We start from the raw sequence: 23,732 nt of genomic DNA, 5'->3' as shown, positions 1-23,732 counted from the left end.
TACGACGGTATCTCGCAAATACAAATCATTATTTAAAAATACATTCATTGTGAGTGCAAATGATAATCTTTTCGCTAGCATGGGTTATAAAAGTAATATTAAAGCAAGGTAATGATGTGTATATAATTTTCCCTGCAAACATCATTTATGATTACATATAGCAAACAAATAGAAGCCCGGATACGTCATTTCCGGTTGGCGTTCTCAATAGGTGGGAAATCGTAACAAAGGGAAAGTAACAGCGTTATATACTACTATTTCGCGTAATTAAACAATTATTTCTTCTTTACACTTGATATTTTTTTATATAATTCCTTTGTGCGAGTATAACAACCTTTAATCATGTAATTCAAATCTTGTGTAAAAAAGAAAACAGTTGGAATACGAACGGTGACCTTTAAAGGGAAACTCCGGGGTTATAACTTTTGCTCTTTATTTCTCAGGTTGGAAGTTGTACACATTTACAAAACGATCCAGTTTCCGAACAATGTTATAATAAAAGTAGCGACAGACGAAGTATAAACGACATTAAGAAATAATTGAACCCATTTATGAATTTTTAAAGCAAATTTACCAAACGAAACGATTTATTGATTCGTGTTGTGTGCTTATTATTTTGAGTGACCACCCTCAAAAGATCAGACGATGTACAATTGCACTTAAGAAATCGGCGAACAGGTTGGGCAAGGGAAGATCGTGATGTGCGACATTTGTCACGTCATGCGATCTTCTCAGCAAATGATAAACTGTTTTTCTTTTTGAACTACATTAGATAAAAATTGTACAAAACGTTCGCTTGTTTCTATTAATCCATCCCTCTATATTGTCTCGGGTGTAACTTGTTTGTCATTACACCTATTAAAATCAAACTTATCATGTGGATGCATGTGTGTTATACTTATGCACGAGTTCCTTGTGATCTGCTTTAATTCAACACGATCCACAAAATAGTTTTCAGTTTCATTTATTTCCTCAAGATTGCACTGAATACGAATCCTGAGTTGAATGATTTTGTTTGAACATATTAATAAATGAGCGTTCTCCCACACACATACACACGTATATACCCGCACATATACTCACACACAGAGTCACACAAAACTGTATCATAGATTTCCACTGATACCTCTCTCTCTCTCTCTCTCTCTCTCTCTCTCTCTCCCCACATAAGACTTGAGGACAGTCAGTGCTAACACAGTAAAGTTGTAATAAATTAAATTAACTCGATTTATGAGTGCGAATTATACATTTGTCTGGATTTTCCCGTAAAGGTTTCGTGTTTTAAGATAAAATACTGACCTTCTAAAGAATGTTTGGAATTTTAACAGTGCATCAATATAGTCTGTAAATTGTCGTTCCCACAGGGCGCCCCTCAGTAAATGTACCTGACACTATGTCGAGGGAATCATCAACATGTTGATATTTACATGAATAAAGTGCCTTAATACATACATAAATACGTACATTCACACACACACACACACACACATATATATACACACACACACACATCCATACATCCATACATACATACATATACACTTTGTATTGACGACTTGATACAAATTAATGCGTAAAGTTGCTGAAAGGTACAATTGAGTTTGGATACAAAAATGGATAGAATAGGCCATGCAATGGATTTTAGAGAAGATCCATGAAAACTTCCAATGTTAATCAAAATAGAGGAAGAAAAGATTTTGCCGTCACGCGCCATACCTCTCAAGGGACACATCAATACAGCGAGGAATATCACAACATAGATAATCTTCCTGAAATGATATATAAAAGATTGGCTCATAGAATAATCTGCTCACGTGAATAAGCTTGTCATGCTCATTTAAGGAATGAGAGACAAATTATTGATATGCATTCTTATTTATTTCTTTAAAGATGCTTTACCACGGAAGTGTAACACAATCCTTAGAAATGTTCCGTGTCTCATTCTTATACACTCTGACAAAGAAAAGCTTATAACATTAATTCATATATTTCAACCCAGCATTATACATTTTCTCAATTATCTTCCTTAAAGACTGTGAAAATGTATACGGAAAGCAACGTGCATCAGATTTCCGAGATGAGTAATTTAGGGCTAGAGAATTTCGTACCAAGCAATTGGAAACTCTCTCACGTTCCAAAGAACTTCTCATAAAATTATATTATTAAAGCTTTCCGAAATTCCTTTATTTGATAAAACGGAATGAAATTTATCCCAGAAAATGTTGTGTTCGGAATGCGAAGATGATCGAAGATAGCTTTCATCTCCAACTTCCCCATCACCATCGATCTGGGTGATATTTCGTCTTCAACGCCCCCATCACCATCGATTGGGGTGATATTTTTAATTCTTAACATATTTAGCATTTTGTACTTTATGTACAAATATTTTTTTATTTTTTAAATTATCCTTGCTTTTTTTAAAATTATTTTCTTCTGTATGATATTATAATCTAGTACGGACACCTCTGCCTGTAAAGAAGAAGAAGAAGTATCATTATGAATGCATGACGCATATATACCAAACAGAAAGGAAAGAGCATACCTTGTATCCAATAATATCTATTTGGATATGATTATATAAAAGCGTATGACACTAATCCAATCACACAGGTTAGAGAGTCATCAAGGGATAAGCGTTTGCATTCAGTGTCAGCAAGTGCTTGTATATGAATCAGTGGGTATGTATATTTAGCTGATTATTAAACTGCGTTTGCCTAAAGAATAACTGCTCGTGCACCCCGAGTCCGTGCCTTCTACCTTCGTCCATCCTTATGTTGCAGATATGCGTATGACCGTGCTGGTTTTGAACGCTGGTGCGTGAGAGTTAGGCGACTGATGCCTTTACTCACAGCATGGGGTCATTTCCTGCTTTGAACGAATTATAATTTTCTAACCTGTTAAATAAGTAGCAGAAAAGAGTGAAAGACTACAAGCTTTGTAAAATTTAACAAATAATTTATTTCTCTGAACACAAATTGAAAATTAGAAAAAGAACATAAATCCAAAAATATTCCAAGAATTCCAGACAAAAGTCTTAATAATTTTAATTCCTTAATAAAACTCATGACATGTCCAAAATAAATCCGAAAACTGAAGGCGATGACAATATGTGTGATAGCTAAAAGAGCATTAATGTGTCAACAGTCCTTTGTTGAATCGCAGTAATATATTTCCAGGTTTGAATACGAATTCCAGTAACTATCTATATCCAAGAATTTTATCAGAGAAATTTTGTATTTCCAGAAAGAATAATCACTTGAATTTAATAATATGAAGAAAAGATAGACCAGCTTGAAATTTAAAAAAGAAAAATACTTGATACAACATACAACTTGATTCTTCTAAAACGTAAAGTACGAATGACCAAGTCATCAGAGTTGCAACATTAGATAGTTCTATACTTGACCTCAGGTCACAATTAGCATTTTCAAAATTAACAACATTACCTAATGGACAATAACCTTCTAGATTATAAATCCGTTCGTATTTCAGGATGCCAAGATCTGCCAATTACAACAAAACCTTCAGCACGAAGTAACTGATTTGAAATGCAATTCTGCACTGAGATGCAAATTCCTGGAGCTGCCTGCTTCACCCTCAGCTGATCATATGATGTCATTCTGGTGACTATTGCCTGTCGAACAACTTAAACACTTGCGTTCATTCGCACAGAGATATTTTTGTCGTTTTGGTTCGATTTATAGATGGGAGCAGTCATTTTCCGCAATGACAATTATAAAAAAACAAGCAACGTTCCAGACTCACTGACAGTAACGTAGCTGTGCTTATGACTTTGGGCACGACAGCTTTGTGCCCAGATATTGATAAACTGGCATCTGAACTTCAGTAACTGGTTGTGAAGAACAGTTATAATTGTAAATTAATTATATTAATATCGGTTTTCGAAACTGATTTAAAATCATTAAATTTGATTTAAAACCGAAAATGACTGTAGTGTAGGACTGACACTGACTGCTTGTAAAGTTTTAGAATTTGGTTTCTGAAAGTTAATAAATTTAAGAATGATATTACACGACTTTTATAATTTTATAAACATTGATAAACATTTATAACTGTGCTTGTATCAGGTAAATTAGTGCTTCTCTGGTTGTCGATATGCGTATTTGTTTCTTTATTTGAAGATAATGGCAGTAAAGATAAAGCACGACCTTCAATCCATCTTATCTGAACGTGCTATTCACATGCACGAGTTGCACAGATAAACAATACCAGTCTGAACCTAACCATTACTGCCATTTTGGCCTGGAGGCAACAAGCCTTTATAAATGAATACGTGTAGCGGTAGAGAAATTTTGGAACTAATTTAAGCAATTGTAGAATTGTAGTTGCCAAAGTTGTTTAATTTTAATTTTAATTGTATTTCTTTCAATTTTCAAGTTTACAACATTAACTCAGATTTGTGAGGGCCGCACCCCCACCTCGAATGTATGTGGCTTAGCCTACCGTCGTATTGTTGACGATTCTTTGGTTATAAATTTGATCTCACATGAGATAAACGGCCATGATATATATATATATATATATATATATATATATATATATATATATATATATATATATATATATATATATATATAGAGAGAGAGAGAGAGAGAGAGAGAGAGAGAGAGAGAGAGAGAGCACCTGGAACGATGTGCGGTGTATAGACATTAGACTAACCCGTTCAGGGCGCTATTATCATGCGCATTAAGACAGTGTTAAGATCTGATACCCGTAGATTAACTGCAGCCAAGTTGGCTGTGGCTAGCTTTTCAGGTTCAATTGCAAGGGTTCGAGTTCAAATCCTACTATCGAATCAGTTACCATGGTGAGTACATGGGCAAGGCACTTTACTCCGTTTGCCAAGGCACTTAAAAATATAGTCGTGTTTCTGTGTGGCAATATTAAAAACTAGAATATGCAATTTAACTTTCAACCCCGATTGCAATGGGGAAAAAACAAAAACATTTCAGCAGATTTGTTATTGGATTATAGTCATCCGTTAAGTAAAAGTTATTTTGACTCTGGTACTATTAAACCTAAGACGTTACTAAAATGTTTACTGTAACCGTGTCACTCGATCTGTGCACACATTATCCTGGTATAACAGTGTTGTAAATTATATTTAAGATGTCGCCTGTTGTAATTGTCAGTTTTATATGCTTGACAAATTCAGCATAGAATTGACTGACTCGATATAAAATGATAAAGATAAGTTTGACCAACGCTCTGAGTGCCACTGTAAACTATATGACGGTCTCGGCATTTTTATTACTTTTCTACGACTTCCCGGTCATTGGTGAACACACAGTTGCTTTTGATGAATTGTTTTGCAAGAAATTTGAAATTGACAAGCGCATGGTTCTTAGTCATGCTAAATCAGCAAAGACAGAAGACATACAGTTTCCCGACAACCAGATATAAATACTATTAGTCAAGAATGACGAATACAAAATGTGCACCGGTTCTTGAGGCAGAGATCTGGAACAGATAATGAGTTAAAGCGTAGTCAGTAAAGAATATCATTGCAAGGTAAAGAACGAACTAAAGGGAGGTAACTCCGTTGCCACGATCAATACAGGGGCAGTCTCCATCATGTAAACGGCTGGTATCATCGACTACACAAATATAAATTAGAAGACATGGATAGTAAGAAAAGAAAGCTACTGATCATTGATGGTATGGTGCATCGAACAACTGATTTAATTAGGCCGTACCTTCTGAAGGCAAAATTCAGGAGAACTGGTTCCATAAATGAGGACTGCTTAAATAAGACAAAGAGGAGCTGGGAAGGTATCACAAAAGCTATGAAGGAAAAGGCGTAATCAGCTGGTCCCAAAAATCAGTGATGGCGTTCTCTCATGGAAGCCGAAGGTGCCATCTTGAGGGATGAGTGAGTGATTCCGGAAGCAGCCGTTAAAACAGAACCACAAAATAGTGATTGCCTGCATGGGAAATGCAAAGAGAGATTATCGGGATGAAGAGAGTACGCGATACGTGGACAGAATGTGAGGGCAATATAACAAATCGATGATGGGACATCAAGAAACGTCCAGCTGGAAGACCTAACGAAAGAAACAGAAGTATTGACAAAAAACAGTGCATGAACAGGTACTCGCGGTCACCAACGTGCAACCTTCAAATATACAGACAGGTGTGTAAGATTTATTGGCTTGAAGGCGCATACAAGGGGTACGATCTCGAAGCATAAGATGGGGCAGAGAATAGCAATGCCGACATTTTGTGGGATTTCAATATCCAGGCCAACAACAGGATGCAACAGAGGCTCAGATAGTAATGTCTGACGAAGAGAGGAACATGATTTGGATTTTATGCATACCTGTACAAATGGACTCTCACATCGCATACAGTGGACAAGAAAAATAAAAATGATGCATTCATAGATTGTATCAACCGAGGCGGGGGGTAATTCTGAGTATATCCTACTTGTTATGAGACAGCATAAATACCAGGACAATGTCAACTTTCTTAATCATAATACTATCACTAAAGCCAAATCGGCACTTCTCAGAGCAGCAAAAGTACTGCGTTAAGTCCCTGAGATCTAGGGCCACCAAACAGTGTCTGATACGAAACAGAACGCTCAGCTAGAAATACCTGTGAAAGTTGCGATTAAGCTGATGATGATGACGATGATGATGATAAAGCAGAAGAATATAGCGAAGCCAAACAATACCGAAATCCTTCGTTTCTTTTATAAAGGGCTACATGGTTTATTGGGGCTTTCAAATTTCACTCAAAATGAGAACCAATCAAATTTGTCCCTTTATTTACACAAAAATGTTTAAATTCATCATGGATTACTTCACTGTTTAGAAATATAATGATTGTTCTTCATTGTAGATGTTAACAAAAAGTTCGCTTCAAAAGGTGCATTTTTAATTTGACGTAATTTACATAATTTGGTAAGACATTCATAGCCAGTAAATATGAGAGAACGTTGTTGCACAAATATGTCAACGGTTTGGACCCGAAGCCTTCTTTCAAGTAGACAGAGAATTATTTAGATATATTAAGGACATGCTCATATATCAGCAGATAAGCTTAGTTTCCTGTGCTTGGCACAGCCACTGGCACCTTATTACAAGCAATTAAAGGGGGCCCCGAGTGGCCGAGTGGTCTAAAGCGCTCTCCGTTACGGATCACTGCCATCTCACCTCTGTCTGCGTGGGTTCGAGTCTTGTATTCGGCTAATGTGGGCATGTGAGACAGCTTGCCAGTAGCTTCTCGTGGGTCGGTGGTTCTTTCCGGAGTTTTCCCGGGTTCTTCCTCCACCGTTAATACTGGCCGCCATGTTTCGCGTGCTGAAAAATGGCGTTAAACCCTACAACAACAACAACAACAAACAATTAAAACAGTTTACATAAGTAAAGGTTGTTGATTAACCTTTCGTTCACACTGGTTCTAAACTGTTCGGGCAGTGGCATCACTAGGGGGGTGCGGGGGTTGAGGACTGCACCGGGTGACACAATCAGAGGGGATTGACACCAAAATGAATGACTATAAAATTTTTGAATTTTTATGCATGAAGGAGGTCCTTGGGGGGTAACACCATGAGTTACCGCACATGACTGTATATAATATTTTCGATTTTTTGTGCAGGAAGGAGGTCCATTGGGGGGGGGGACACTATGAGTTACCGCACATGATTGTCAATAAAAAAAATTAAATTTTTGTGGAGGAATGAAATCCATGGGGGTGACACCATGAGTTACCGCACTAGGTGACACCAACCCTAGTGACGTCACTGTGTTCAGGTGTCCGTCCATCATGTATTTCTTTTGCAATAATGACACATCTATTTCATGACTATTGGTCAAACTCATAACTGGAATAAGGCAACTACCTGGCCACGTTTTGAGTCAAGTCCGGTTACTGACAAAATGTCTCCGTTTTTAGAATACCGAATAATCTTTTATTTGATTTTAAAAAGTAAATATTTGGAGTCCAGGAGACTAGAGGACTTATATCAGGACTTTTGGTAAATAGAGGCTTCACCTTAATAATAATAATAATAATAATAATAATAATCAGAATAAGGAGATTATTATTATTATTATTATTATTATTATTTCTTCAAGAGGATCATACATTATGTACATGCAAATCTTATATATATGCAAATCTTATATACATGCAAATTTTATGTTCATGCGAACAGTCCTCTTTGTTGCATATCAAGACTGAACATCTCTTTTCAATGGATTATCAGCAAAAATAACATGGATCCAGATAGATAGGGGGATGGATTTATTATAGTGCTATTACCGTGAAAAGAAATAGTTACGTTCACAAAATGTGGCAACGAGAAGATAGTCTAGACCAACATTCAAACTTTTGTTACAAGAACAAGATTCTCTGAAGAAAAAAGAAACTTCTTATAAAACGTAGCTCTTACTAGTTAATGACAAAAGCAATCAGCAAAAGCAAATGGGTGCTCCGGCTATCTCATACCTTTATTTGTTCCTAAAGCGGAAAGACAAACGTGGATGAAAAAAGGGATTAAATTAGAGATAAATACCAATAACATTAGAGATAAATACCAATAACATTTGACATATATAAAGTACTTGAAGATGTCATCAACAAACGCATATTCATAATCCAGGTTGGAGTGGGCGTATTTCAAAATTTCATAAGAACGTCAGAAATATATATAGTTACAAGTCAGGAGTCTTTACTTGACCGAGCGGTTGTCAAACCCTGGCGCGATTGTCGCTATAAGTCGTAAGTTTTAACCCAACATTCCAAAGACTTCCATACATCTTCAGTTGTAAGCTAATTATTTCGGGATAAGGATATTTCCATTGCGCCGAATTCCAATAATCACACAAGTAATCACACAAATCTAAGAATTCCTTAAAACGGGTCGCTATAACCAAATGCGCATACTCTAACTGTATTACAATATATATACATGATACGCACGGATGTTTATACCAACGACACTAAAGCATCACTTTTTGCTGATGTGTTATGTTCGTGATATTATAGGAGTCAGTGCTTACATGCAAGGCAATGGCTGGTGTGAACCTGGATTCGAATCTTTATAGAGTACGAATTTAAATGTTCTAACCTGGATGATAATGCTATTTGCATCGTATTTATAACTTTAAATTATGTTAGTTAATATTAATCATTCTCATGTAGAATACAATTATAACGCTTTCTGTTCTGATGTCTAATTTATATTAGTATCTCTCTCTCTCTCTCTCTCTCTCTCTCTCTCTCTCTCTCTCGATCACACACAAAATGAAAAATGAAAAAAAGAACTTACGGTATTACGAAACATATCCCAAGGAATCCTAGAATTTTTTAAAGACATGCCCTAATATTTAAAGATCTAAATAAACATTAGTGGTATTCCACAATAAATCCAAGGCTGGAGATGTTGGTGTGCCTCTGGTGGTCTTTGCAGTAGTGATGTGCGAACAGTCTCTTGTTGAAACACAACAATACAGTACATGAATATATCCTTGCTTGATTTTCACTATGAATCCAATTCTCTATTTCCAAGAATGCTATTTTTGTTAACACTTTGTATTTCCAGAGAATAATCATTTGAATTCAATAATTTGAATAAATAAATTCTAGACGATATGAAATACTGGAAACAACAATGATGCAACTGATTCTGCTCATATTTTCAAGCAAGCATAATTAATTTTCAGTAAAAAGATTATATATTACTCTACCTGACTTCAGGTCACAATTAGCATTTTCTAAAACAAAAGCTATTACTAAATGGAAAATTTAATTCTTGAAGGTTCCAAATATTTAGAAGAGAACATTTTAGTTAAAATTAGGAATCTGTTAATAAAACTATAACATAAAATGTGGAATACATCAGATAGGTCAGGTGTATTTATAGGGGATTTCCAATGACCTAGATAGATACTTAAATAAATGTTTACTTCTATTGATAATAATCCTAATATTAAACCCATACTCATAGAGAAAATATTAGCTATGTATTAGGTGTTTACAGAATCTATAAAAAAAATCGATGATTCAGGTCATCTACAAAATTAGATTAATGTTGGACAAGGTCAAGTTCAAAATACAAATATCCCCATCATATAATGACAATTTTAAAAAAATAAACAAACAATTATATAGTATTATCTTACCGGAAACCCATGCCGTATTGTAATCCTTGACTTGCCTGATTCTGATGAAGGTTTATAGGTCTGTGTTTTAAATAAGAGCATCAGGATCACGTGACAATATGACCACTATTTTAAATCATATAACAACCGTATTTAAAAGATATCGCAAACAGCTTATCTTGCTAAATACAGGCAGAAAATTGACAGGTACTGGTTCCTCTTACACCACATGCATGATGGTAAAAAGAAAGTAATACGTGCTTGAAGCATCAAAAGTACATGTCTGTTTTTCTACCCGTAACAGTCTATATATCTTCCTTTACAAGTTGATGGAACTCATCTGGGCATTGGCACGTGCTTTGGTCGGAACTTATGTATGGAGAAAGAATCAATCATGGTGTTTGCTCAGCCAGTCTTGTCATAAATATGTTAACTTTAAAATGTTCGAAGTATGGGATAGTATTTTCATCAGACAATATGTCGGGAAAGAATCAATCATGGTGTTTGCTCAGCCAGTCTTGTCATAAATATGTTAACTTTAAAATGTTCGAAGTATGGGATAGTATTTTCATCAGACAATATGTCGGGACAGACACTAAGTACCATAAGTTGGAACCTTGTGTCAATACTTTACGTTGTTTATCGCTGCTTATGACCGAAGCACGTTGTGAGAACGTGATCTACGAATAAGTATCAAGATTCGTGGGAAAGGTCAGTCACAAATTGAAGTATATATGATATGCCAAACATTCAGTTTTAAAATAATACCAACAATTTTGAACAGCTCACAACATGATCTGCTATATTTTGGTGGGGATAAACTAAATAAAGAAGAGAATCCATGATTTTTTTCTCACTTTGATCGGGTTAAAGGGAATGAGGAATGATATGTTACAAATCAAATCTTTTTCTTCTTGACTGAAATACAAAGATAACACAATTAACAAAACTTGCCAAAATATAAACAGGAAGGTAATTAATGTAAAGCCAATTTAATAAATCGTCTTTCCCGTCGACAAATGGCGAAAGTACTACAATAATTTCCAGGTAGTGATTGAAATATGCTTCTTTACCGAAAAGCCCATTTAGGTTTAATAGCATGGAACCAGAAAATGAATTTTAATATAGCTGATACTGTCATATACAATTCATAAGAATGTTTGAAATTATAAATTATCTTAACAAAATTTATTAAAACGATACATCCCTAAATTTAATTCTGCAATTTGTTTAAATGTAATGATTCTTTTATCGAATTTACTCTACAATTATAATAGTTAAATATTTGTTCCTACTGCTTTTGTGAAGGATTACGTTATGTCATTTTTCTTACAGTTTTTGTTGTAATAGTCTCTTGCCGTAAGGTGAGTGTTATACTATGACACGGGAAGCACTTCTGTCAAGTAAAATTGGGTCAAGATGACAACATTCCATATTACGCGGCGCAAAACCAGAGTTTATGATTAATCTGATAGCGGCAACATGGATAATAAAATTATACCCTCGTTAGTAAAGGACCTACACATCGTAGTTTCTTTTTGATACGTAACGCCTATATGCATTGTCAGTAGTATATGGGGATACCGTATGGATAATGAAAATCCCAGTCGAAAAGGTCGTGGGAACGTTTACTGACAAAGTTTTTTAACATGAGAAATGTTGGGACTGTATACGGACAAGGGAAAGTGGGGTTGTTGTACAGGGACAATAAGAAAGGAGCAGGTTAGGTGACGTCACGGTACTGAAGATTGGTAACAATGTAGAAAGGGACTGACCTCAATCGGACCAAACAGCGGAAGAAACCTAGAACGCTTGGCGGGAACGGGACTGGAGGGACATAGACATATATAACACTTACAACATACAGACATAGACTGATGAACATCAATTTATCACACAAATAACTATAAAACCGACTAAACAAATTGTTTAAGGAAAGAAAACAAATATATTCGAAGCATATGAGTGACCCTTAAAATGGCCCTTGGTTTTCTTCTTCTACTTTCTTCTTTTCTCCCACCAGCTTCTTATTTTCTGCCCTACACTTTTTGCCTTCTTCTTCTCATTCTTTTCCTCCTCCTGTTTCTCATTCTTTTCCTCCTCTTTCTTCCTCTTCTCATATTCGTCTTCTTTCTCTATGTTTTCGTTCCATGCTCTCATTCTTCTTCTATCCTCTTCATCCTCCTTCTCCTCTTTTTCTTTTTTCATAACTTCCTTCTTTTGTCCTTAGACTTTCCCAAATTGTTTATTTCCATCATGATTCATTGGGGACTGTAAGAATAGTGATCCTCATCCAGTTTTACCAACATCTCTTCTATCATACCCAATTTGTCCACCTCTTCCTGTGACGTCTTCCTTTTGTCGATTGTTTTACAAGCCACCTTCTTCTTTGGTTATCCCGTACAATGGCGCGAATGACGGACACTTGACTTTATATTTGTCAAGCACGGACGTAAAGGAAAACATTCCTTACACTCACTTCAGAGATTATCTAGTGTCCACACAGGGAAGTGCAAAAACCACAATATCTACTATTCACACAAACTTACGCTAACTCATACAAACCCCAAAATATACTATTAAAAAAATATTTACTATCCACACACAGGAAGGAGAAAGAATACTATCCACACAAGCGTACGCGAACACACAAAAACACACATACACACACACACAAACATACGCGAACCGCATCCACACACAAGCACACACACACACACACACACACACACACACACACAATTGGCAACTTGAATAGTCTCTTTTCTAGAGATTTGGTTAGCCCTGAGAAGGGCTTTTTTTTGTCAACTCCAGATGCACCTGGTGCATGGTGACACCTCCCAGGCCGAAACCCACACACAACGCCGGCTCCAGTCATTGTCCAAATTGAATGTACCTGTTGGGAGTGCGGAGGCAGCTTGAGTGGCCTCAGGCTTCACCTCACACAAATGTATCAGCATGAGGTGATATAGGATCCTTTCTTCCTTTTCTTTCTTCTTTTTCCTCTCCTCCTTCTCCTCTTCTATTCTCGCATTTCTTTCTATGGCCCCCATAGCCAGTTCGTCCAGGAGGCACCTGGCATACTCCAGATGCATTTGTTATTCCAAGAGTTTGTGATTATGATGATCATTGTTTCACTGTTGACGAATCAACGGCGGGTATCCAGACTTGATTGATTGATTACTTGGACTGACGAGTGCTACCTATATATTTGTCAAGCACGGACGTGAAGTAAAACATCCCATGATACCAAAAAGTACAAGACCCATATCATCACCCCAAAAAATATGGAACGCGCGGACCTAAAAGAAACATTAACATATTACCTACAAAATGCTAACTATAAACAAAAACACACGGACTATATTTTGACAAGCCACGGAAACGAAGTATGCATAGACACACTTCTATTATTTTACATAAAACAAAGCAACGAAGTGATTATAGACACACTTCTATTTTTTTAACTTACCAACATACAATTGGCAATTAATTAGCATCTCTTTTCTAAAGTATTGGGGTAGCCCTGATAAGGGCTGTTTTTGTGCACGGGGAGCTATGGCAATCTTTTATCGTCTAAGATTGCGTCCATGTCTGGCGAAAGGCTTTCCCACAGGATAAGGTCTGCTTCTTCGGAAAGAGAAGGAGAAATCTTTCGCATCAACAAGGCAGTCGACAAATCTAATGTCTGGTTCCTGTTGTTGCTGTTGTTCCTGATGTTCTGACTGTTCTCTCTGCTTCTGAAGTCTGTACTTCTCCGTCCACTCTGCTTGCTCTTTCTTGATCTCCTCTCTGAAGACCTTTCCTATTAGGTCTTCGACCACTTTCAGCATCCTGATATTATCTACCTCTTCATGCTTGGTTATCAGACTTTGCCTTACACAGTGCAAGTGCACGTAGGCTTCGTTAAGTACAGCTAGTCTTGTACACGTCTTCATAGGAGGATGAGTCAACAATGGATGGTCGGACTGGTCGGTCGGTCGTTTGAATTATAGTCGTATTCGCCCATAAAGGCATCCACGATTGCTTAATGCCTCGTTTTGGGCTGATTGATTTTTTCGAGGGGGGCAGTATGGAGCAGCGTACCCCAACACATTCGAGCACTTGAAAAGCGCTATTTGATTAGTCCGATTTTCAAGACATTGATTTCTTACAGGGCGCGAGGTGAGTGGGAATGGCCCACACGCATTCACTTATATAGTTCATGTCTGGCAGTATCAAGGGTATATAGGACTGAGCAGAAGGGATGAGCCTTACCTACGGGATCGTTTTTTGTTCACCATTTTCCGAATGTTAAATTGTGTCGTCTTGCCGTATTTGTAATTTGGAAAATCCTTTTTTGTGCTGTTTTTAGGATAGAGGTGACATGATGGATCTTCATAATCTATTTTAGGGGAATGTATTTAGTCAGTTAATATTTTTGGGGTTCATACTCTAATCGTAAGTTTTTCCGCCTTGTGCTGTGGGGGGGGGGGCTGATGGCTGGGTTTTAGCCACCTTATAATTCTAAATTGTGGGATCATACTTCCTAATTATGTAATTCTGGGTGCCACATTGTGGTCCTGATGGCTTGTACACCTTATAGGTCTAATTTTTAGGTTCTTACGTTAAATATAACATGTCATTGGTCAAATCGTTGCCGCATTCTTCAGCGGGACCTGATGGCTATAGGCAAGTTTTGATTCTTATATTTAAATAATCCATCATGTCTTAAGTGGGAAGAGAGAGCAGATAGAGATTGTTAGTATAAGTCTTGAGGGCAAAATGGCTACCAGTCACATATTGCATTGCTTAGCGGGTCATACATCCAGACTACCCAGGGCGCTTTAGTGGGTGATAGGTACAGGTGCAGCATCCGCCCGCGCTAGGCGGTACAAACACCTATATGGGTGTTAAACCGTATGCGACCTCCGCACGTAATTCCCCACCCAGTCATACCAAGAGGGGCGTCCAGTGGTGACGCGACCAGCTGTTTTGTAAATGAGTATTGGGAAATGACCTACTTTTCTGTCTGTTACTCCACTGCATTGCTTATCGATCCACCCACGGTGCCGTGGTGGGTGATGGGTGCAGGTGCAGCATCAGCCCGCGTTTCGCGGTACACACCCCAACTTAGACGGTAAACCGTTTTCTACATCCTCTCCCACTTCCCCACCTGTTTCAATATTTGAAACTAGCAGTTGGGTGTTAGGGCTGATGAAGATGGTTACTATGTGGGTGTATAGGGTGGGGATAGGGCTAGTCAGTTAATGAAATGAATTGTCAAACCGGTCTAAATATAAGGGGCAGGAGTAGTTAAGTGGGATACCCTAGGGACAATGGGACTTAGCATTAAAAAGACCCCTGGGACACTCTAGGGACAATGGAAATTTAACATGGAGAAAAATCGTGGGTCACTCTAGGGACAATGGGAATTTAACATAGAGTTTGGGTCTGTCTAGGGACAAGGGAAATTAACATGGGAATAGAGTTTGGGTTTGTCTAGGGACAAGGGGAATTGAAATTTTTTTTTTTTAAATTTAAATTTAAATTTAAATTTAGAAAAGGGGTAGGCAATGGAAAGGCTATCTCTTTTCGAGAAATATGGCTGGCCCTGAAAAGGGCCTTTGGGTTTATGTTAATATTAATATTAACATAGATGGCATCTGTCACATCTTCTTCTTCTTCTTCTTAAACTCCTTCTAACTACCGGTCCATACACAAGTACCCTCTTGAGACATCCTTGTCTTTCTATGTAAACTCTCCTCATCCATTGACTAGTATATGTCCTATCAACAACAGTCCACTTGGACCTGACATACATGAGAATGTCCGTCCTAAACATCATGGAAGACACAAGGGTGGATGACTCAACTGTGGTCCACATCTTGAAGCGACGAGAATAGGTGAATCAATGCAGTGAACTGTGCTTATTTATAGGTACAGGAAGGATTGAAACGGATTGAATTCATTCACCAATCCGAACACGCGTTACAAAATTCAGTCAGCTCGCATCCAATCCGAAGAGAGCAGTCTGTGACGTCACGTGGTCTATATAGATTCGTTAGCGCTTGTGTGCAGTCAATCTATGCGACAGTGATTCAACATGAAGGAAACTCAGAAAACGATCCATTGGGGTGCACCAGCAGGGGAGACTGCCCAAGGGAACCCGGACTTACTTTCAGAAGAGGTACACTGGGATTTTGTGGATTTTCTTACCTCGCAAGAATTTGTTCCAGAACCTTCGTTACCTTCTTCATTACCGCAAGTGGAGAATTTTAGACAGAGACAGAAAGAAGAATTGGAGAAATTTATGCAACGACAAAAGGAAGCGGAACAAGCTTTTCTCCTACAGCAACAGCAACAGCAACAAGAAGAGGTAAGAAAAAAACAACAGCAACAACAGCAAGAAGAAGTAGCAGCAAAGAAACAAGAGGGTGAAAATCAAACGGCTACGGTACTGTTGGACATTTTAGCGGAGTTAAGAAGTCTGAAACAAATGTATCAGACTTCTTTATCACGACCGAAGAGAATACGACCTTCCCGAGCTAAACACGCCAACCCTGTGACTAAGCCTGTCGTACCACCCTTAGTGATTTCAACCCAATCATCAGAAGTAGGCCTTGGCCGTGGCAAAGGCTTAAGGCAGTTAAAGTTGATTGGTTAAACTCACCCCTACATCAAAATAAAATGGCCCTTTTCAGGGCCACCCACATTTCTCGAAAAGAAATACAATTTCAATTTGCCAATAACTCAAAAATAAACCCCACCCATTTTACCCTTATAGTACGTGTCTGTGTATGAGTGCGTGAGTGTAGCTTCTTATTTTAAAATCAAAACTCAAAGACACTTACCTTATATCATTCATGTATTCTTTTATCCATTTTTTACAATCCAATTCACAATTCACCACAGAACACTTTAATTAAAAGTTCATTGACTTCTTCTTTCTCCTTGTTTAGTCTCTCTGTTTTTTGAATTTCTTCACCGTTTTTACCTCATTTTCTTCCCTTCTTCTTTTCTTCTCCTGTTTCTTTTTCTTCACCTGTCTTCTTTCTTCCTCTTCTTCCTCTGAAGAATCCCTCTCTTCTTCCGAAGAATCCCTCTCTTCTTCTGAAGAATCCTTCTTTTCTTCTGACTCCTCTTGTTTCTTTTTTGGGCAATCTGGAGACCAATGTCCTTTTTCTTTACAATAATAACAGGTATCTTGACTTTTGTCTCTTTTAGTCCCTGTTTTTGTTCTTTTTTGACGGTCTGGACACTCTGAAGACCAATGCCCTTTCTTCTGACAGATATAGCAAGTATCTTGACTTTTATCTCGAAAGGAAGGAGAGTAGTCCGTCGGCTGGTCTGAAGAGAATTTTCTAATGACCCCTCGCAAAGCTCTGACGAAACGTTCCATCTGGGTAGTCTCTTCCATCGTTGTGCTCGGCTTGAGAGTGAAATGAATAGTGAAAGGACAAGACACACACCCTTTTTATATACGCTGGTTTGCCAAGACTATAAATTAGTCTGTGGTGTTTAAACTTGAGTCATTTGACGTTTTGCACTCAAGATGAAACGATCCCATTCATTCGAGAACAAAGAAGAAGAAGAAAGTAAGAGGCAGAAACGTGATCTATCGCCTCGTACCAGGGCTGAAATCTTGGCACAAATTCATGCCAGTGATTTTGAAGAGGACATGAGTGAACCAGAATCCGAACCCTCTAAACCAAGTTCACCACCCTTAGTCAACCCTGAAAAGTACTATTCCATTCGAGAGACGGAAAAGCGCTCCTCTAGAAAATTTAGAACCACGGCTTACACCTACACGGTGAAGTTTAAAGATTTCAAGGCCGACGTACCCTTGGAGAAAGCAGAAGGGTTTATCACCGAGATGTGGGATTCTTTGCTCACCTCACTCAAGCGACAATGTCAACCCAAAGAAGACGATCGCTTGACACTATCCATAGATCACGACGGTTTGAAATCCCCTGTTTGGATCGAGTTTAGCAGACCCGCAGAACTAACCCCTTCCAAAGTCATGGACAAGATTCAACACGTACAACAATCTAATGACCAGTTTGACATCACCGATGGTAAAGCCACACTGAAAATGGCTCACGTCTCTCTTCCTCAAGGGACAGGACGCAAAAAGATGTTATTGGTGGACGACCTTCGCAACACCAAAACAAGTCTCGTCCGAATTAACAACCCTCAAGACCAGATGTGCTTAGCCCGTGCCATCGTGGTGGGACGAACCTATGCATACAAGAACGACACGGTAGAATGGAAAAGAACCTGGGAGAACATTCGAAAATCGAACCGAACCAAACAACGAAACGAAGCAGAACTCCTGTTGCAACAAGCTGGCCTGTCCAAAGACACACCCTGTGGCATTCCTGAGATGCAAAAATTGCAAGATGCCCTAGCTCCACGCTACACCTTGAAAGTGCACCCTCAAGAAATGCGCGGGTCTCTGTTGTTTCGAGGCCAAGACTTTAAGGACGGAAAATACATTCATGTCTATCATCACGATGACCATTTCGATACCATTACCAGTATCACTGGATTCCTGGGATACGGTTATTATTGTGAGAAATGTGATTATGGTTATAACAATCGAGAGCAACACAAGCATTGTGGATTGAAATGCCCAGGATGTTTCGCCTCTCCACCCTGTCTGAGCGAAGAACCAGTGCCTTGTTCAACTTGTCTGCGTACGTTTGTCAGCCCTGCCTGTTACCAGCAACATCTGAAGACGCAAGGTTCACAGCAGAAATGTGCTTGTCAACTCTTGAGATTGTGCCCAACCTGTGGACAAGGCATACTTACCAACAATGCCAAGGTACACGTATGTCGAGGAAAGAAAAAATGTCACATTTGTCACCACATCGTGGACTTGGAACACGAATGCTACGTGCAAAAATACCAACCCCCACCAGAGAAAGAGGACGGTCACAAGAAGAAAGGCAATTTCATCTTTTTCGATTTCGAATGCATGCAAGAGACTGGCATTCACATCCCTAATTTCTGCGTGGCTCATCGAGCGTGCGAGAAGTGCATTCAAGAACCTATCTTCAGTCATTGCCCTCACTGCAGCAAGATTCCTGGAGGGCGTGAAAAAATCTTTCGGGGACCAAACACGTTAGCCGATTTTGCCCAATGGGTCTTAGACCCCATCGACAAGACGTGGAGCCAAGAGGACATCGAACGTTACGGAGATTGTCATCGTCATGCCACTGTGATGGCTCACAATTTCTCCGGATACGATGGACAGTTTCTTTTGAGGTACTATACGGAACATGGCACCGAATGTCCTAAAGTGATTTTGAACGGAGCCAAAATCATTTTCATGCAAGTGGGACAAGTACAGTTTAAAGATTCGATGAGTTACTTGGCCATGCCTTTGAGCCGAATGCCTAAAACGTTTGGAATGACAGAAATGGCTAAAGGGTACTTTCCACACTTTTTCAATACGGAAGCCAATCAACATGCTGTTCTACCCCATTTGCCTGAGGCTCACTATTACGACCCCGACAACATGCGTACCGAACAACGAGAAGCTTTCTACGCTTGGTACCAAGCTCACGCCTCGGACCCTTTCGACTTTCAGGAAGAAATGTTAAAGTATTGTCGTTCCGACGTGGACATTTTACGGCGTTGCTGTGGAAAATTTCGAGAACTGTTCATGGAACACGGAGGGGTCGATCCTTTGAAAGAAGCTTGCACCATTGCCAAAGCGTGTTCCTTAGTGTACGGCCAACGATTCATGCCTGAAAACACCGTGGCTGTCATCAGTCCTCAAACGACACACTATGTCAAGCGTCAATACTCGGTCAAAGCCCTACGTTGGTTACATTACTTGTGCGACAAGGAAGACAAATGGATTCAGCATGCCCGCAACGGAGGAGGCGAAAAGACCATCGGAACGTATTCGGTCGATGGCTGGGACTTAGAAAACCCCAAGATCGTGTACGAGTTTAACGGTTGCTTATTTCACGGATGTCCCGTCTGTTACCCTGACCGTGGCACTAAAAATCAGTTTTTGCAACGAACCATGGAAGACTTGTACCAGGACACTTGTCAGCGACGCCTAAAGTTAGAACAGCAAGGATACCAAGTGGTGGAAATGTGGGAACACGAGTACGATCACCGTTTGAAAACCGATCCCGAGTTTAAACGCCTCGTGGAAAGTTACCAGTTCATGGATCCGCTGAACCCGAGGGATAGTTTGTACGGAGGAAGGACCAATGCCACCTGTTTGCTGTACCAAGCCGACGAAGAGAAAGGAGAAGAAATCAAATACTTGGACGTGTGTTCGCTGTATCCCTACGTGTGCAAATAGTGTCGCTTTCCTGTAGGGCACCCGCAATTGTTAACGAAACACATCGACCTGAAAAACATTCGACAATACGAAGGCTTGATCAAGTGTAAAGTTTTGCCTCCCACGAACCTATACCATCCCGTCTTACCTCACCATTGTCAAGGCAAACTGATGTTTCCATTGTGCCGTACTTGTGCCGAAACGTGCAACCAGGACCAACCTTGCCATCACAGCCAGGAAGAACGTGCCTTGACGGGAACCTGGGTCAGCGTGGAATTGTTCAAAGCTCTGGACATGGGATACCAACTGTTAGAAGTGTACGAAATTTGCCACTTTCCCAAGACACAACAGTACCACAAGGGTGACCCTACTCAGAAAGGCATTTTCGCCGACTACGTGGATGCCTTTTTGAAACTGAAACAAGAAGCCAGCGGCTATCCTTCCTGGTGTCACACTCCCGAAGACCAAATACAATTCAAAGAGAAATACTACGCACAAGAGGGCATCTCTTTAGACCACATCGAAAAAAACGAAGGCAGGCGATCGTTTGCCAAAGTGATGTTAAATTGCTTGTGGGGTAAAATGGCACAACGACCGTGTTTACCCAAGACGGAATATTTGACAGAACCTTCCCGCTACTTCCAGATGATTCACGACAAAACCAAATACATGAAACACGTGGACGTAGTTCGAGAGGATTTGATCTTGGTCAATTACGAAGAAGATCTGGACTTTGTACAAGACGACCCTTTTGGAAATGTCATCATTGCGGCTTACGTGACAGCTCATGCTCGCTTAAAATTGTACGAAGCTTTAGAACTGTTAGAAGAACGCGTCCTGTACTTTGACACGGACAGTTGCATTTACATCCATCACCCGATTCAACAGCACCCTGACATCGAAGGAGACCGTTTAGGAGCCTGGACAGACGAGCATCCCGACGACAAGATTCTAAGTTTCGTCAGTGGTGGTCCCAAAAATTATGGCTACGAATACCGGGACAAACAAGGAGAAGTGCACACGACGTGCAAAGTGAAAGGACTGACTCTGAATCATCGTACCAGTCGAGTGGTCAACTTTGGGGTATTGAAAGAAGCCTTGCAATCGAGAGAGGATGGAAACTTTAAAGTGACCACCTATCAACCGAACAAGATTGTACGTTTACCCACTCACCACATCGTCAGTCGACCCTTGGAAAAAGTCTATCAAATTGTATACCAGAAGCGAGTGCGACTTCCCAATCACTTCACCTTACCGTACGGTCACGTCGGTATTGGTCTGTATATGAAAAGGAACCCTAGGCAAGATCGATAGTTCATTGTTCATTGAAATAACTTACCATGTCGTTGACGAAGAAGAAACCAGATTGGTTAGGAGTCAAATGTTGGACATCACCGAGACCAGGGTTTTGAGGCTTGGACACAAGAGGTGGCCCAGTATGCACGAGAGTTATTCAAGGAAAAAAGTTACTTTTCAACCTGTGTTAGTGACGGTGCCAGAAGAACCCGTCACCCAGGACAGGACTGTCGTGGACAGGCCTGAAAGACCCTTTCGGGAGGACACTTGTGTGACCTTACCCCTACTATAGAACTGGTTAGAACTTTACCCAAAACATGTTGTACAGACACTTGTGTTTATTCCACGTTCATAGTTATCATGTGCCTTTTATTCTTGTACTTAAGCCTTTGGCTTTTATGTATTTTTGTCTTTCGTATTCATGTTTGAAACATTCAATAAACGTGTTCTGAAAAAGTATATAAACTCTTGTCTTGTTTGTTTTTTCGTGTCACAAGTGACATTTCTCACACCATGGCTACCTCTGCTGTCTCTGCTCCCTCTTCCTCTACTATCAAAGTCATCGACGAACACTTAGATCGTGCCAGTTGGGAGGCTTTGTATCTTCGCCATCCCTTTAACATGCTCATTGCTGGACCTAGCGGTTCAGGCAAAACCGAATTCGTCAAACGTTTGATCGAACATAAACATCATTTGATCGATCGACCCCCTCAACGAATCGTGTGGTGTTACAAAGAGTGGCAATCGGCGTACAGCCTCTTGCGAGAAAGTCAAGGCGATTCCATCGTGTTTGTGGAAGGCATTCCTAAAGAAGACGACGGCATCGTCTCTGACTCCCGTCTAACCCATTTGGTCATTTTCGACGACATGTTAGGAGAAGACGAAGAAGAAATTAAACTGTGGTTCACGCGCAAAGGGCATCACCGTAATGTCAGTGTCGTTTACATCACCCAAAATTTGTTTCAACAAAGTAAAGCCCATCGCACCATTAGTCTCAATGCGCATTACGTGGTCTTCTTTAAAAGCCCTCGAGATAAATCGCAAGTGCAAGTCTTAGCCAAACAGTTAGGAACGCCTTGGCTGACTCAGGCGTACGACGATGCCACTCAAACTCCACACGCCTATTTACTCGTCGATTTGAAACCTACGACTCCCGAGGATTTGCGATTTCGTACCCACTTGTTTCACCACTGGTGCCAAGACGGAGGGCCTGTCCTGTACACGTCTCCGTCCTCGACTTCATTTCACTCCCCATAAAAAAAATCTATAAAAACCTCAGACCCTTTTTTCGTCTGTCTCACTCTCAGTGCGAACATGACGTTCCTTCAGTCGCATCTTCCCGTCAAATTGATTCGTGCCTTGTATGGCATCAGTCGAGAAAAAGATCCACAAACACGAGCTCGTGTCTTAGAAGCTAGTCTCAAAGAAGTCTTACGATGGTTCACGGTGACAGCACGTCAATTACTCCAAGGAATCATTCAGATTCCTCATCAAACCAAACGCTTTTTCGATCGAAACAAAGTCGCTTTGGTCCAACTGGCCGATCCCCGCATCGACACTCAAACCAAAAAACAAATCATTTTGAAACCTGGAGGGAGCGGTACTCTAGGAGGGGTCATCATTCGCTCACTCTTAAGATGGGATCCTAATGCCCCCAAAGTTATCCCCAAGACAAAAGTCCAACGAAGCCCCAAGAAGAAAAAGACCAGGTCCCCAAGGAGAACTTCTCCAGTGGCAGGACCCTCCTCTGACCAGACACCACCCCGGAAAAAGAAAAGAAGCCCCCAGAAAAAGAAAAGTCCACAGAAAACTAGTCGCAAGAGAGGCACTTCGGCCAGGACGCAACCTTACACTCGCAAACTACGACCTGCCACGGCGGTGACTGCGTCTCCGGCAGCTTCACGTTTGTCCACTTCTCCGTTAATGACACCCAGAACTGAAGAGTACTTGGAGACGTTGATCACACCAAGAACTTCTCCGTTGATGACCCCCAAAAGAACTTCCCCAGTGGCAGGACCTTC

The 23,732-nt window shown here is 39.8% G+C and overlaps 1 protein-coding gene across 1 annotated transcript in view; it reads right to left on the bottom strand.

The window, feature by feature from the left end:
- Positions 1 to 10,615, bottom strand: part of LOC149798610 (uncharacterized) — a 141,670-nt gene extending 131,055 nt beyond the window's left edge. Inside the window, exons 1-2 of the mRNA XM_089957272.1 lie at positions 10,152 to 10,615; positions 1,717 to 1,769 (exon numbers count right to left, since the gene is read on the bottom strand). Of these exons, the coding sequence (XP_089813398.1) occupies positions 1,717 to 1,769; positions 10,152 to 10,162 (64 nt within the window). The 5' untranslated portion in view covers positions 10,163 to 10,615. The remainder of the gene's footprint in view (positions 1 to 1,716; positions 1,770 to 10,151) is intronic.
- Between the last annotated feature and the right edge of the window lie 13,117 nt (positions 10,616 to 23,732).

Source organism: Sinohyriopsis cumingii, chromosome 5 (assembly GCF_028554795.1).
Source record: "Sinohyriopsis cumingii isolate HCF-2022 chromosome 5, ASM2855479v2, whole genome shotgun sequence".
Classification (NCBI taxonomy): domain Eukaryota; kingdom Metazoa; phylum Mollusca; class Bivalvia; order Unionida; family Unionidae; genus Sinohyriopsis; species Sinohyriopsis cumingii.
Note: the sequence above shows the minus strand (reverse complement) of the source record. Positions and strands in the feature narration are given on the sequence as shown.